The sequence below is a fragment of the Rattus norvegicus genome, chromosome 2, assembly GCF_036323735.1.
Source record: "Rattus norvegicus strain BN/NHsdMcwi chromosome 2, GRCr8, whole genome shotgun sequence".
Taxonomy (NCBI): Eukaryota; Metazoa; Chordata; class Mammalia; order Rodentia; family Muridae; genus Rattus; species Rattus norvegicus.
The window spans coordinates 90165104-90182783 of record NC_086020.1 but is presented as its reverse complement, the minus strand read 5'-3'; the positions used below and the strand labels follow the sequence as shown (position 1 = coordinate 90182783).

General features: G+C 38.4%; 1 protein-coding gene across 7 annotated transcripts in view; it reads left to right on the top strand.

Moving 5' to 3' along the window:
- Positions 1-1102: 1102 nt before the first annotated feature.
- Ralyl (RALY RNA binding protein-like) overlaps positions 1103-17680 on the top strand; it is a 791470-nt gene continuing 774892 nt past the window's right edge. For 2 of the 7 annotated variants that reach the window (XM_063281532.1, XM_017590727.3), the window contains exon 1: positions 1108-1240. Coding sequence is in view for 3 of the 7 variants with exons in the window: in XM_017590722.3 (XP_017446211.1) it covers positions 2704-2755 (52 nt within the window). In the remaining 4 variants the exon portion in view is untranslated. Of the gene's footprint in view, positions 1241-1520; positions 2080-2176; positions 2756-17680 lie in introns of those variants that run through there. The other 5 variants (XM_017590724.2, XM_039101954.2, XM_017590722.3 and 2 more) reach the window with 5 other exon arrangements.

Sequence of the window (17680 nt, the reverse complement as noted above, 5' to 3'; positions counted from 1 at the left end):
ATCCTTCAGCTGATGCTTGGTGAACTCTCTGTTTCTTGCTTCCACCTTCCAAAGCACTGCTCAGCCGCCTGGCTCTGGCTGATCTTTGGCAGCCTTCTCTTGAGTGGCGCACATCTCCCCCTCTCGACCGTCGCCAGGTGCCTGCTGCCGGGCAAGCACTCACACAATAGACTCACTTGTCTCCCTTGCTCCTCTCCTTGGACTTGCAGCCTGAGAAAACAACTTGCAGGAGTCAGAAGGACCCTGCCTGCAGCCTGGACCACAGAGCCTTCCAGACAGGTCGGAGCTGTTGCTCAAGCAGACAAAACAAACAATGCCTGGCCCAGGAAAGAATAAATTATCCACATTCACAACCCCGCCCAGCATCATGCAACAAGCAAACGAAAACCTGGGATGGGATTTTTCCAAATATATATATTTTTTAATCTTTTATATGGGAAACACCCCAAGACAGCCAAAGGGATTTATGTTGGCTTTGCAGTGACAACGCCCCCCACCCCCCAACGCACGGCAGGAATCCAGGTTCTCTGAGAACCACAAGGTGGGAAACGGACCTAGGGGGAGGAAGTGACATAGCCAAAGCAGTCTAGAAGAAATAGGAGCCCCGAGATCAAATGAATAAAACGATCGAGTTAAACCGGGCTTGAAGAGTGAAACTTGGGGAGAGGGACAAGAGCTCTCTGCAGGAAACTACCTGGAGACGAAAACCGAATAATAAGGAAGTGGCAAGCGGCAACTTTGCAGTGGACAGCAAGTTGTGTGCCCTCTGATGCCTCTGCCGAACATCCCTGAGCTGCTCTTCTTTGGCGGAGCGCCCGCAGCATCAGCACCAGCGGCAGTACCAGCAGCGGCGGCGGCGGCGGCGGCGGCGGCGGCGGCGGCAGCTGCGCGCCTCCGGCCCGCCCCGCGCGGTCCCCGCTAGCCCGCGCCCTGCCCGTCTGCGTGTGCGTGTGCGTGCGCTCAGCCCAGCGTGAGCGGCACCTGCTAGTCCCGGCTCGCCAAGGAGGCCGCCTCGCCCGGCTCCCACCGCCGCGCCTGCCCAAGCCGCTCAGAGGGCTTCGAGGGCTCCGAGGTCGCCCAGCAGCCGCGGTCCCCCGCCGCCTGCAAGTCCGCCTGGCTCCGAATCACGTGTCAGTGCCCGAGGCAGAGACTGAGAAAAAAACGCGCTTCATTCCTTCTTCCACCGCCATACTGTATTTTCCTAAATCTCATTTTTATTCCAACATTTTACTCCCGCTCGGTGAGTACCTTCTCAGTGGCATTCTTGTCCTATTCTTTTTTTCCTTTTTTTTGTTTTTGTTTTTCTTCTTCTTCTTTTTTTTTTCTTCCCACTTCTTTGATTATTGTTTGTATTTGGGAAAGCTGACGAGCATGGTCTTAAGCCTTTTCCTAAATCAAGTTTTCCTAGCATGCGATGGTTCTCTAGACAAGGCGCTGTGTCTGGGAGTCCGCGGCAGCGGTGCTGGCTGCGAGCGGCTCCCAAGTCCAGCAAAATGTGCAACTGGTTTTATGGAAAAAGCGTTGTGAAGTGTGGTGCCTATTTTTTTTCCCTTTGTAAAGATAAGAAAGCATGTTTCTAACTCTTTTTTACGTACTCTTTTTCCGATTACATTTTTGTGTAGGTGGGATTTTCCAGCAGTGTTCACAAGTTTGTCGTCTTGCAATTCGATTCGCACCACTGAGCAAAGACATTAATTTTGCATTTTTATGACCTTTTTGGAAGCCTGTGAGAAATATTTCGTTTTTCCCCTCCTGTTTTTGATATCAGTTGATAACATGAAACTTTTCTTGCAGCTAGTTAAAGGGATTATTTTTAAGCAATTGCTTTTTTCCTCCTTTACATTAACTATGACTTTTGCACATTTGACTTTTTTATTTAAAAAACCCGAGATAATTTTATGATAGATATCCTGATATCTATATCTATATTATCCCTTCTTCCTCCTTCTCCCCTCCCCGTAAATCAATTTTCAAATGATGGCAGTGGAAGGTTTTTCTGGAAAAAAAAAAATGAAGTGCGGTTTGGTTTCCTTGTCAACGGAGGATGAAGTGAACAGCACAACAGCTCGCAGAGAGCAGGTACTTGGCCCCCTCGGCGGCGTTCCCCGGGTGTGTGATGGCAACGCTGGCCAAGAAGTCTGTGTGCGCGCGTGTGTGCATGTGCGAGGGTGTGTGCGCGTGTGCGCGCCGGTTCCTGGCTGTGTCCGAGCCCGCAATGGGGAAAGCTGCGCCGGGAGCCAGAACCAAAGTGCTCTCGGGGCCGCGTTGGTTATGAAGATGCACACACCCCCCTCCCCCGGTGGCGCCTAGGCTAGGGTGACTGCTGGGGAACCGAAGCTCGGCGGGCGGTCGGGCAAGTTAGCCTGAACCACCCGCAGCACAGGAATCCGAGGGCCCCGCAGGGCGCTGGCCTTGGGGTGATCCCGCCCTTTGGGCGCGGGAGATGGAGAGGTGAAGGGGCGGGGACCGCGGCCGCCCCGGGGCTGGCGGCTGGTCAGGCGGCCAGAGCTCGAGGTGTCTAGGATGGCAGCGGTCCCTGAGCGCCTCTCTCTTGCCTCTGCGCCCCGCGGGAGCAGTGCAGTGGGTTCTTCCCAACCGCCTCCGCTAGCTCTGGCGGTTTCACATCTTCCTTGTGGTTTCCCTCATGTTTTCCCGGCGGCGTCGCGTTGGTTTTAAGCCCTTGCTGGTGTCTTCTGAGAGGGAATGGTCACTTGTACCGGTGCATACTTGCGTTTAATGAGACGACGCCTACAAGGTACAAAATTATCCTTTCTTTAAAAATAGTGTGTCCTTCTTCTTAACCACCAGATACTGGTTGTGTAGGTACCCCCTCCCCCAGGTCGACAACAGTGTTGGGCAAAGGGCCACTGAAGGTGGCCACTGTTGGTCATGCTGAAGTACTGAGTGTTGAATGTTGACTATAATGTTTGAGTACCCTGTTGCATGTATCCATAAACGCAGCAGTACTTTTCAGAGATGTGCTGGCTGGCAATTAAAAAAAGAAAATCTTTTCTCTACTTTTCACATTAACAGAATCGGGGGGGGGGGGGATTTAGTTCCCAAATAAGTATGGGAAAGGCATAGAATGAATCTTAAATTCTGAAAAGGAACTAGGAGTAATTGGGGACGTTGATTCTGAACCCTTCGTTTTCTTTTCCAACCTTGAATGAGTTCACTGTTAAATTTACTCACATACTCTGGTTGGCTTCCGATAAAATAAACTGAAATGGTATTGTTTTGCCTTATTAAGTTTTCTTCTAGGTTATCTAAAAAAAATTAAAACTTAAAACTTCAGAAAACAAGGACCTATAACAAAATGATTAATAACTTATTCTATATATTTTCTAGCAGAATATTTTATTGAATTTTCTATATGTGCAGCTTGTGAGATGAAAAGTTTGATGTTTGTGTTTTATGCTTTGCAGTGAAATAATAAAGAATCCAAGGGAGGTATTCTAATGCAATAGCGAGGAAGTTATGCATTTTACCTGTACCACACTTGTATAACTCTAAGATCCTTGCAAGTTGCATACATATGAGGTGGTTCATTCATTCCTTCGTCTAAGGCCAGGCAACTTCTCATTAAGAAGTCTCATTGTATTTTTGAGTGAGAAAACGATCATTTTACTCCCTGTAAACACCAGTCAATTGCTTGAAGTGCATAGTTGTAAAATTGAGGCTTGTATTATAACTCTAAACAAAAATATGAAATTTCCTATTTTGTACTGTGAGATCATAGCTTAAACACACACTTTCATGTGGATCAGACAGCAAACAAAATACTTATCAAAGTATGAGTATTACAATATGCTATACAATACTGTATACAATGTACATTTACAGTATACTATGATTTTTTTTAAATTTCAATCATTTTGTTTTACATATGTAGAAAAGCTCATTTAAAATGATGTGTGTGGATACTTTTCATAGGTCATGTACTGACAAAACTTTTATTCTCTGAAAATCAAAACAGAACAAAAAGAGTCAGAGTGAGGGAGAAAGACATAAACTGTGTGAGTAAGTAACCCTGGCTACCCATTAGCCGGCTGGTTTTGTCCCAGCCTCGCTATATTCTCTCCTCTGAGACTTGCCAGCTAATTTACAGTGCGAGTTTTTCCCACACGAGACTGAAATCAGAGATGTTATCTGCAGAGAGGGAAGTTTCCAGTGGCAACCTTCTACATGGAGACCGTGCCTGTTGTGTTCTTGTGCTTCATTTATTTAATGTTTACTTTTCATTGTATAAAATATTTATTTTACATTTTTATCTGTGACTTCCAAATCATTCTAACCCCTACCTCCCCTAAGCGAGCCAGCAACAGTGCAGCTCTGTCACTGATCTTCTCTTGTGCAGTTTTGGGGTTTAAAGCTGTGGAAGGTAATGTACTAGAGTTGGCACCGCCTACTGGTTTCTTATGGGAAAATACATGCTTTATTCATTGACCCAGCTTCCCAACAGACTTCTCATCAACTTAGTCATCCATTTCATTTTTATCACTGGCTATTTTGTACTATTTAAAAAAGAGAGAGAGAGAGAATGCATTTGCCAGTTAAAAGGACAGGGAATAACTGTTTACTGAACCTCTACTATTTTAAAATTTTGTGATGAAATTTTCACAAACCTAAAACTACTTGTTAAATTTCCCAGAATGTTTCTCTACAATATATATTCTTAGCATTCCTAAAAACAATGGATTAATTTATTTATAGTTTCTTTTGACTGCAAACATTGCAGAAAAACAAAATCTTTTTGGTGTTCAGTCCTGTATGTGTGTTTTGTCCAAATATATTTAAAATAACTTTTTGCTGTTAACATAATTTTCAATAAAATTTCTTCTTATGTTTAGAATCAGGTTGGTAATTTGTTTTTTTCTCCTCTGAGATTGTGCCAATTTACCTACATTATATTGGTGTTATATGTAAGTTAAAAAAGTTTTAATCACTGTAGATATATTCAGTAATGTATTTAACTACAGAAGGTATGTTACTTTGCTGTAAAGTGATGTCTTAATTTTTATGAAAGACTAGTTATTTGAAGAGAATATGTAAATATGAATTCTCATATTTTAATTGAAAATAATGTAAAATAAATACAAGAATAATTTGAACTATCATAAATGTGTATTTTCTCAGACCAATAAAATATACTTCTGTTTTTAAAAAGTACTTTGCTGTATTTTACAGACACATTATATGCATGTGTGTCTGTTCATTGTGCGAATGTCTGGTGTCCACAGAGGCCAGCAGCAGGTGCCAGGTCCCCTAGAACTAGAGTTAAATACTTTTATAAATGATCATGTAGGTGCTGAGAATTGAACTTTGGTCCTGTGGAAGAACAGATAATGCTTTTAACGTCTGGGCCATTTCTCTAGCCTTTGAATGTGAATTTCTCAAGTAAAACATTATGCTTCGGATAAGAGAGTAAAAGGTATGTGATGTGCTTGTATTTGAGAGGTTTCCACTGAGTGAGATGTGGCCATGCTTTGGTAACTGATATTGTAAGTCATTAGGTAGTGCATCAGATCAAACGAGACTTGAAGTCTACTAAAGCTCTGTTATGGAGGGAAAATGCAAGTGAAATGGATATTTAGAATTCTTATCACAATAATAAGGAATTCTAGAGTTTATTGTAGAAGAAGGATTAACTGTATCTCAAAATAGGTTATTTAACAGCATGGTTGGTCATGACTGTTACTGCATGACCATAAAGAAACATAAACTAGCTTATGACATACTGGGGGAACACTGATTAGTTTTTTTTTCTATTGATTATAGGGTTCCATAAAGTAAGAAAAGTTGAGTTTACAAAATTCCTTCACTGATTGCCAAAATTGTTATTAACATCTTATTTTTTTAATCATTTTTTCAAGTTAACTATATAAAATGTTTTTAGACTTTCATAATTTATCATGTTTTTTACCTAATATATTTTTAGTGCTTGACATCAATAATATAATCTTTCCTAGTAGAGACAGTGAAATAGTTCATTTTATTGTATCACAATCACAAAGAAATAATCACAGAGCAGAACCTTGTGATTCTGTTGGTGATGCAGTACTGCTTCTGTATTTAGTACAGACTCAGCACCTGGGTAGGTCTGAACACCTCAGCCACGGACTTCCACTTATTACAAAGTTTTATTTGCATAAGACATAGACTTGATTTGGTTATGGTCAACTTTTGTTAGATATGAGGTACCTATGAATTTTTTTGTTTTTGTTTTCTCAGACTTATGCTAATCACTAAATTTGTATTTAAGAAAATTGATGTTGTGCTTCCTAGTTAATTCAGAAACTTAAAAATCTTTATTTGCACTGGATTATCTTCATGTTTTTCTGATACTTACTCAGGTTAATTTCCTTTTTTGTTCTCTATTACTAGAACAGAGACAAAAGTGCCAGAACATTGTCTAGGATATATGTCCTCTGGCATGTCCTTGGAGACTCCTCACCTGCAGTCAACACTGCCAGACTTCTCTTACCATGTTTAAATCTAAGTGCGAGGGAAATTATGAAGGGCATGGGAACACTGTCCTGGTTTCTCATTTCCTGAAATGGGCAATAATGAAAAAATAGAGTTTATACGCACAATATATCTGTGGTAAAATATAATTAAACTCACCAATTAATATTATTTTTGTTTGGAGTACACTAGTTAGTTTTTTCCCTCAATTTCACACTGCAAATTAATTGTATTTATATATAATGTAAGAGTGTAGATAAGATATTTACCTATATTTGATATATATGCAACATATTCCTGGGTAGTCCAGAAATTTTGTTAGGGATAGAGAAAGGCTATTAGTTTCTTATTTGATGTTAAAGACAAACAAAATCGAAGAGAACTAACATTTCATTTAAAACATGTTATTAGCTTATATTAAAAATAGCTATATTAGTAATATGCATTATGACATTTTTATACATGTACACAATATATTTCAATGATATTCATCCCAATTCTCCTGTCCTCTCCTTTTATTAATCTCCTCCCTCTGCTGTCTGTTTCTGTGCGTCTGTGTGTATGTCTTTGTGTGTGTGTGTCTGTGTGTGTGTTTGTGTGTGTGTCTGTGTGTTTGTGGGTGTGTCTGTGTGTGTTTCTGTGTGTGTCTGGTGTGTGTTTATGTGTGTCTGTGTGAGTTTGTGTGTGTGTCTGTGTGTTTGTCTTTGTGTGTGTCTCTGTGTGTGTGTCGATCTGTGTGTTTGTGTGCATGTGTGCATGTATGTGTGTGTCTGTGCATATATGTGTGTCTGTGTGTGTATGTCCCAGTGAAGCTCTCAGTTTATTGACAGGAACACAGTGATAGCTTCTTTACAGAAATGTAGACCCCTTACCACTGACTTATCAATAAAGGAAGTTTCTATCCGTCCCAGTAACCATTATCTATGCATATACACAGGAGGAGCCCTTCGAAGACAGCATGTAGATAGTCCCAGTCACATGCAGAGCCTAGGTATATGATCACTGCTGAGTTAACGTCTACAGCCTTGTCATAGCTGGAAGTCAGTATTATTTCAGGTCTCCCTTCCCTCAGCTCTTTCTTCTAACTGCCCTTCTGTGATGTTCCCTACACTGGGAAGGGCTTATGGAGATGTTAGGAAAGTGTCCCTTATGGATTGACATCAAACAGTCATTTATTCTTTGTACTTTGACCAATTATGAGGCTCTGCAGTCAGTACTGACCACTGGAGCAAACAAACAAACAAAAAACCACTGCCACCACCACCACTACCAAAGATCTTCTTTGACTAAATATGACAGCATTGCTATCATGAGTAAAAATTTATCCATAAGGGAATTTGACAGGCATATCATGTCCATTTAATAAACAACAGAAGAGGCTTTCCCATTGGGGCCTGTGATTCCAGTAGGCAGGAAATGTTTGTTGTATTGACAGTAACTGCAATCAGAATGTGACTATCTCCATAACAGACTTGGCAGAATAATACTGCTGGTTTCCTTTGGGCTGGTTGTTTCCTATTGCTGTGTTTAGTGTTCAGAATTGATGATTCGCGACAATCGCCTTCAGCAGTTCCTATAGCACCTTCAGGCACTGTGAGGAGGACAAACTTCCATTTTCCAGCATGACATTGTGCAACACGACTACCCAAGTAGGGGACTACTTGTTCCCCTACTGAGTAGGAAGTACATACATCCCTGTTGCACATGTTGAAGAAAGCTAACATTGAAAAATAAATACCCTTCCAGAGTTCACAGGGCTGGTAAAGGAGGAAGGAATACTTGGGAACTCTGAACGACATCTCCTGGCTTGCCTCTTGCACACATGAGCATTGTGTGTAGACTAGATTATGAGTTGCATTGCTTTTCCTAGTACAAAATAAGCTCTATGTGTTTCCTCTTGATACATTACAGAGACTGTAGTTTGGTAAGTTTTTATTACTTTGTATCTGTCATTAGGGAGAACTTAAGCTGGAAATAACACTAAGTAGAATCACATGGAGAATCACTAAAGAATCTCACCGAATGACTGTGCTAGCACACATTTATGCAAGACTCTTTAAGTGCAGGCAAATCTGAAACTGTGATGAAATAAACTGTTCTTTGTCTGCAGTTGCGTTGTAGAACCCTGTGAGAAACGTTGAGTATTTGTTTACTAGGCATGTGCGAATGTGGAGAACTTGGGCATGTAATCACAGCTGCTGAGTTCAAGTCTACAGCAGTGTGAATCACTTTCCTCCAAACTCTGATGTATGAAATGGAAAAATGAGTCTTTTGGATAGGTAACCAAACAAGCTATCCCTGCCGTCCCAAGGCAAGGCTATAAATACTGGTGTTGCCTCTGTCTGACAACATCTCACCTCATCTTTATCTTTGATTTTCACTGTTACACCTATTTGAATGTGACATTTTTAGCTCATTTTTATCTGTTTGTTAATATTGTAAAACACGTGCAACTGCAAAAGGGTATTTTAAGATGCTGTGTTTAATTGCTATTTCAGATGTGTGAAAAACTTCTATTATAAAAGAGTTTCCTTGGGGCTTAGAAACGTGGGTATTCTCAGGAATGAGAAACCTGAAGCAGAATGAGGGCAGAGTGAATGAAGAAGGAGTGAACCTGGCTGCTTTTTCAATACAACGCACATGTGCACAGTCGCTTGTTTAAAAGCCAAGGTGAAGCAAGGGCTAAAATCTTCCACCTGATGTTAGAGTCTGGGTTGGGTATCTTGGAAATTGGTGTTAGAAAACAATAGCTGAGGGGTTGGGGATTTAGCTCAGTGGTTGAGCGCTTGCCTAGTAAGCGCAAGGCCCTGGGTTCGGTTCTCAGCTCCGGAAAAAAAAAAAAAAGAAAACAATAGCTGAAATGGTTTGTAAAGCCCTTGTACACTCGAGGATCAGAAACTGCTTGTAGATTTGTACATAATACTGATTTGAAGTTCCAGCAATAATTAAGGAAGAAATAACCATTCTGTGACTGAAAGTTAGAAGATTCAAGGCCAGGAGGACATACTACAAAACTGTTATTAAAACATTTAGGAGGAGATAAAACAGACTGGGCCATATATTTGATTAATACCTGCATTTTTCTACTCTGATGCACAAGGGAATGGTACAATGTAGAAAAATAAGTGCTGTTGAAAATAGTATGTGTGTACTGTGTGTGGATGTAGATGTGTGTGTGTGTGTGTGTGTGCGTGTGTGTGTGTGCATGCATGCATATACATGTGGTTGGGAGTACTCAATAGAAGTAAATTATAGGCACAAAGAAATGCAAGGACTGAAGAAGTAGATTTTCTTGCATCTGTGGTTTAAATCACTTAATTTTAAAATGTAAATAAATGAGAGAGAATAGAATTAGACAAGTCAATGAGATAATGATCATATTGGATATGCTGTGGTAACATCTTAAAAAGGTATATTCCTAAAATTTTATGGGTGTGTATGTGTGTATGTATGTTTTATATATGTAACATGATCTTCCCAGGGACGTGAGATATTTTGTGGAAATATAAACGTAATTTTTACATGTAGAAAAACAAAACAAAATTAAAAAAAACCAAAAACAAGTACTGCTATTCTAAGAACGAAATAAACAAATAAAAGAATAATCTCTAAGTATTACAATGCACTATGAAGCTTTTAAAGACACATTCAACAATTCACTTATCGATGTATAGTGAAAAAATTCAAGGCCATGTGCTTGACATTAGGAGATGTAAATCTCCTAATATATCATGGCTTGTGGGAAACTATCCTCAGCTAAGAAACCCAGTTCTGGGAGAGAAATCTCTTGATACTAAATCTCAGATGTTTTATGGTGGAAAGCAAGAGAAATACTCAAAGGTAAATTAGTTATATCAGTGGAAACATGAGGTAGTTTGAAGGATGTTCTAATTACCAAATTGGGATTTATTTCCGTATTAAGCACGAATATAATGAATTATAAAACAGTAAATAAAGCAAAATATATAAATTCACAGTGTTATAAATAAAATTATATTAAAAGGCAAAATTCTAACAGTTACTAAGCCATTAAATGACTTACCTTTTGAATGAACCCATCCTACTTTGTGAGAGACAGAGTTACTTGATGAATTACACACGCTGACTAGCCACATAAAGCCCACATTGAGTTTCACTGCATAGCTCTCAGAAGCATTTCTTGAGGAAATTAGAGTGCTGGCTTAGTGTTGCCAGAGAAAGTCTTCATTCTTGTTTGGGGTCCATGATAACCTCATGCTTCTAGTTTCTGTGTTTCTATCCCAGTGTTAGTTAATCTGTCTTCTCAGATATTTGAAAGCACAGTGTTAAGTCAAGATTAACCCGAAGTTCTCTGAGAACTTAGCCAAATACACATTTGTGTCACATGCAGTCAACAAAAATGCCGGTGACTAAAGGTGTCAGGTAAGCATGTGAGGTCTGCAAAGTGGAACTGTGTGAAACAAAGACAGTATAATTCAGGTGTCCAAAGTCCTGTGGAATGACAATAAAAAAACTGGGTTAGACAAGGAGACAAGGACACCTCTGAGGTGAATAGAGCAGGAAGGTTAAGATTTGAGAATTGGAGGATCACAATGAAATAACTGCAGCTTCAGAGAATTTTGTGCATCTAGGTTTGTAATGAAATATAGATAAAAATGAGCGCTCTTTAGAGAGTGGTAAGGCTTACATGTAGCTAAGGAAGAGACAATAGATGATATATTGAATTACTGCGAACCTCAGTGTAAAAGCTATTTTTAAAAAATACCATGACAGGACAAAAAATGTAAAGGAAAGCTAGAAGTGTATAAAAAAGCACCAACGGAAATTCTTCAAGTTTATAATCTGTAACACTTAAGCCTTTTTCCGTTTGTGACTTCTGGGGTTTTATTTTTCCATTACATTATAAAGAGAGCAGAGCCATGAAATATGTGTGTTCATTTTACTTATGTCTGTATAGTGTTCCAGTAATCCAGAAATAAATGTATCATAGGATGTGGAAATGTAGTCAGTCACTTATAAAGAGGTCATTTATTGGAACCAGAAACAGTAATATGTGTACTGCAATGAAATAACTCAATATAAAACAACAACAACAACGACAACAACAACAATTTAGATGAAAATGCACAGCGCATTTGGTAACATATTTAATAATGTGGTCCACATGTTAGTTTTAGTCTCAAGCCTTGGTTCCAAAAGAAATGGGTAGTATCTGTCCTTTTGTTGCTCCATCTCCTTCTTGTTGATGTATTGACTGACAGTCTGGACCACACTGAGAGAAGATACTTAGATATCTTGTTCCTGACTGTTTTATCCTAATCCAGATCTAGGAGATCAAATCTGATCTGGGGAACAAATGGGTAACTTGCAAAATATCTCAGAACTACAAAGTTGCTTCATAATATCTGAACCCAAAAATGTGTTAATTCTAAAGCACAAGTATGTGCTACAGTGGTTTCCCCTAGGAGCCAGAATAGAAAAGACACTTAGATTTGGGTGTGAATTAATGATATTTTTCTAACACAGTTTGCATGCTTCCATAATTAGTTGTCTCACATCAACTTTCTACTTGGAGAAGACAGTTAAGAATGAACATTACTGTCACTAGGACTAATAATGGCCCTGCTTTTGAGAGTCGAGTATAATTTTTCTATGTGGTCACAGCATTTCTCATGTAGTATTTACTCAGGAAGGTTTTTGTTTTGGTTTGATTTGATGGGGGGTGTCTTATTTTTTTGTTTTTATAGTAAGGCAGTGTAATTAGGGGGAGTCTGTTTTTAAAAGTTGCAAAATGTAACAGAACAAAGTTTAGTCCACTTTCTGAGTTTAGAAGTGACTTGGGCAGTAATGAGAAGGTTCATGAAGCTGATAATTAAACAGAGACACACATAGTTCTTCAGATCATTAAGAACACGACGTATTTGGAGTGTAATGCCTTTCTGCTACAGAAGCTTACTGTGTTTCTTGCGGATAGGTAGGTATGTGTGTGCATTATATAGAGTGCCTATAGAGATCATGGGACAGTTTCATAGCATCAGTTTTCTTGTCCACAATTTCCAGGCATCAAACTCCAGTTACCAGGCTTTCCCAACACCCAAGTTTTGCTGCTTGTTTTGCCCTGGTTCCTGTTTCTTTATGAGGTAATCAGTCTGTAACACAGGAACTGTACAGTGATGAGCAAAAGGAACATTAAGGGGCTGAAGAAGAGGACGATCAACATTAAAATATTTTGAGTGACTAATTTGAGAATAAATAAAGAAGCAAAGGCAACAGTAGAATTATGATGAAAATAAAACGTTCAGAGTTACAATATTTATCATTTTGTTCTTTATTTCATACACATTTTATACTTTAATACATAGTCTGAGGTTTATAAACAAATTTTTGTAGCATATTTACAATACTCAAAATTTAAAGTTCTGAATCTAAACATACAGATGGCATAAAATAAATGAACGTAGTTTATGTAAGAAATACATCATCTTTTTACTCAGGTTGACAAAATAACTATGCTTTTTTTGCTATACAATTATTTAAATTGGATTAATGAAGCCTGGCACAAATATCTATTCTGTTTTATTTCAATTTAGAACCCTGTCTATCAAATTTGTGATCCTTTTATTTCAGAATTTCTTGATGTTTCTTACATGCTCCAGTTCCAACAATTGAAACTGGTGCAATTCTAGGATGAGAAAGAAAAGAAGAGAAGAATAGACAAGGAGCTGAAGTGAGCACACCATCAGGACATGAGTTCTAGAGTCCAACAGTACCGAGATCTCAACAGAGTTGACATGTTCCACACATGATAAATAAATCAAGGGAAACAGATAGAGCTCATTTCTATGTACTATCTGACCCAACTAACCCAATGTATCAGTATATCATCATTACGAAATCACTTCAAACATGCCCTGTCATTTCTATCCTGTCTCTGAAATCCAGTTTTATATTATATTTAACGTGCAGAGATACACGTGGGTTACAAGTGCACTCGCACCTGTGTGACTCTCACGAAGCCCACGGCTCAGGTCTTAGAAAAATCTCAGGACTATGTCATGGTTTTAGATTCTTTTTCTACATCTTATTCATTTTCAGAGCATAGCCAAGATAGATTTTTAAAATACTCTCTGATTGTTTCAATTTCAACTTTCACTTTTTATTAAGAACATAAATTGAAATCCATTCCAACTCATTTTGTACTAAGGAGTAGTCCCAAAATGTGGTCAGTTGACTAAGAAATATCAAATTTACCTTGATAGTTCTTATTCTTTAGAAGCAAGGTAACCACTTTACCAAATATGCCTTTTTTCAATCAATTCACTCATAATTTGGTTCTACATATAAAGAGATGATGCTATTGCCAGGAATGGACATCTTCACAGAGACTTCTCTCTTAGGACATTCCCCTGCCATTTGATGGTTTCAGTGAGAATTGTTCAGGTTATTGCTGTCATTCACTCACTGTATTATTAACAGAATGATAATTTAATAATTTAATTTACTCATGGATTCAGTCCCCATTGACTCCTTAGTTTGAGAAAATATTTGAAAATAAACAGTAGATTCTGTGTATCATAACCTGTTTTCTGTTTCTGAGATCCATTAATGTAGATAAACCAGAGTCTTTCATTCTCTGCTCATCCTTTGTTGCCTCATCCTTATTTACACCATCTTATATTTTCATTAGATGAGATAGTCTTTAGTCTTGCTCAAATGCGTTTCCTAAGTTTGCATCAAAGGGATTTTCTCCATGATGAGGTCTAGACTTGAACATAAAGAGGCTGGGCACATAATGTTTGCACAGGCTGTATTTCAGTAGAAATGGTACCAAAGGCTGGGAAGATGGATCCAGGAGTACAGGACTTTTGACACAAACATGATGGCTTGACTGAAAATCTCCTGCATCTTTGTAAAGCCAGGCACAATAGCATAAATCTGTGATCCTCACACTCACAAGATGGGAGGTGGAGGCAGAAAATCCCCTTGTAGCTATTGTGGACAGCTATACTGGTGTATATTTTGTAACACAATAAATCGTAGCTGGCTCAAACAAGGTAGAAAGAAAAGACCAACACCTAAGTTGTTCTCTGCCCTCCATACTTACTCAATAGCATATGTGCACATGCAAATATATCAAATGCACACGGATACACTCATGTACATAGGGAGCATTGATCTATATTGATTGTGCATCAGGGATGGTCCTCCTTGGTGGACTTGAAGTCTTTTCCAGATATTTTCAGTATTCTGATAAATTCTCTGCTCATAGCACCTGAAAACAACGAAATAAAATTAAATTAAACAATTATTGCCACAGCTTGCCACTGTATTTCTATCTCTACATCAAGGTATGCTTCACTTCTCCAGCAAGAAGCACATAAGCTCCAAACTGTGAACTTACCTGCCTAATGATTTGCCTTAATAGCGTTACTTTCTTTTTTAAGTGTGTTGTAAGTGTGCGTAAAAATCAGAACTTACATCTAAACCAGTTTTAATGCTCTTCTCACTCCCTCGTTTGTGACCGATGAAGCTTGGGTTCCCAACTGTAGTGACACAGGGAGTAGGTAGTAAACACTGTGAACATGCTTAGTTCGGTCTGGCCTAGATGATGACTGGAAGCAGACGGAGGTCACAAGGTCTCCTAACATAATCTGATCATTTACTTGGAAGAGTTTGAAGAGCTTCATACTTGCAAGTTTTATGTGTTTTTCATATGAAAGGCAAAAATTCTTAGTAGTAGCAATAGGCATGGCAAAGTTTTCTACATTTTCTTGTCTAGGCATCTATAAGGGTATGGTAGAGAGTTATGAACTTGTAACTATAATACAGGAATATGCATGAGAGAACAGCAAATTGAATAAATGTGGGGTGCCGAGACTGGCAGGGTGTGGAGAGACCGAGACCCAAGCTTTGCCTTCAGGAAGACCAACCTTATTTTCGGCAGCTTTACTCATGTGGCAGCTTTTTAAATGCAAGGTACATTAATTTTACAAAGAGATTTTTACCTTTATCTTTTTGTTGGTATTGCCTGTAAATTACCTTAAGTGAAAGTGTTCCCAGGATACATTAATATGAAAATCAATACCTGTGAGAGGTTTTTGCCAAGAGAGTTTCCACTATTTGCAAATTTATCCTGATTTAATTTTATTGCTGAATTGAAATACAGCTGTTTCTACATTTGCCATTTACAATATACAATAATCTCCAGCTCGGATAAATTAAGGCTGAATCAAAACAGGATTGACTTTGCATCTTTCTTAACAAAAGTACAAATGCTTCAACATTTTTTCACTTAAAATTGTACACTTGTCCAATTTAAGAAAATTAAGGTCCAAACAAAAGATTGTTGATATAGTATGATCTTAAGGCCATCCCATACTACTGGTTAGGTCTTTGAGAAGTTTTTGTAATTCATAAGTATGGCATGAAAAGATTAAAATTCCATTTTGGGTTCCAGTAGAGGGCACAGGGTAACAGGTATTTTGATGATATTAACTGATCATTGCCTTATAGGATTTGTCAAATTCCAAATAGTGAGTACAGGTTTTACATGAGTTGTAAACTATGTTGCTCTCATACCATTCCATGGCTCCATAGTGCATTTATCCAATAATTTTTAATTGAAGTTTTTCATCATTCTAGGTTGTGTGATACTGTATAATATATAGTGCAGAAAGGTCAAGCAATCGTGAATATCTAAGTAGAAATAATATTAAAAGCTAAAATTCTTTTTTAATTTTCTATTAATTCTGAGGATTAATTTTTCTTTGTGGTTTCAACTACAAATATGACCCATCATGAAGCAAATATATCCAAACTAATATTTAAAGGTGATATATAGAATGAAGTGCCTTCAGTCTGTAAGTTATTAAATAAATTCTGTGTTTTAGAATTAAAGTGACTTAGTGTCTGTGAATAAAACCCTATGGAACAGGAATTTAATAAGAGCACGTGGGCTTTGGATTTCAGACCCCATCGCTTCATTATTCTGAGTTAAACTTCAGCGACCATCCCCCGCCCAAACCTATCAAGGGGTGAGGGATAAGTTCCTTGTGAGGGTAAGTGTGTCTGTGAGGGCGTGTTTGGGAATCAGTTGCCTTTGAAAAATTAGCCCATTAATATTTAGATGACATGGCTTCAAGTTACATCTGTAGTTCTCAATCTTTGGGGCCCATCTATTTAACATCGTTGTTCTCTGTCTTTGAAATATCTTTGACACAAATTAAAGTAACTTTAACAAGATAGGCCATGTATAGGAGGATTTAATACCTGCACACCATTGTGGCTCATTGTCGCTTTTTTTGGTTCATGCATCATTTTCTCTTCGTTATTTTGGGAAAAAACAATGTGTAGTGTTGTTCTTATTTTCAGGAGTGCTGTTTACTAGCACTGTGGGCTTATATTCAGTTTTGAAAGCTTTATCTATTTTATGTGTACATTTGTGTGCCTGAGTGTGTGTGAGTGTGTTATGTGTGTGCAGCAGCCTTGGATTCCCGAAACTAAGTTGTTATAGAGGCTTATAAACTAGCATGTGGATGTCGGGAACTGAAACTTGTTTTTCTCTTTTCCCCCAAAGAATTAAGTTTTCTTAATTGCTGAACAATCCCTCCAGCCCTTTATGTGCACTTTTAGTTCATAAGAATCCACACATTTGCTCGTTTATTCAAACATAGGCCTAGATCCCAGCCAGTGTTCAGGAAAGATTTTGCTTTCTTATTTGGCCCCGTTAGAAAAGTCTGGTTCATTCGTATTAGACATTATTTAAGTCATATGCCATAACACTGTGTAAATATGTGACACAGCAAAATATTTTCAGAAGCAATTTTACATATATTCAGGATTCTTTCAGAACCGAATAACCGTGATTTATGTTATTAAGTCATATTTTCTCTGATAATTCCAGACCTGACATTTGAACCCCTTTTCTACTTCATGAGATGGCATTTTGTATTCTAACTCGAGTTAGCGCTGAAAACTCTATATAGCCTATAAACACTTAGCTAAAATATTGCTAAATTTTCTTTATACTTCTGTTTAAATTGTCTTCATAATACCTTTTTAGAACAAATAGTGCTTTTTAATTAATGTCTTATGCACAGGCAGATTTTTCCTCAAGCATGTAGTGGAAATTGATTAAGAAGAGAGTAGGGGTTCAATGGTTGAGTAGGTGTAAATTAGTCATTTTCAGCACCACAACAAATAAGGGATATCTGCAAAACAGAGCAGATGGATGTGA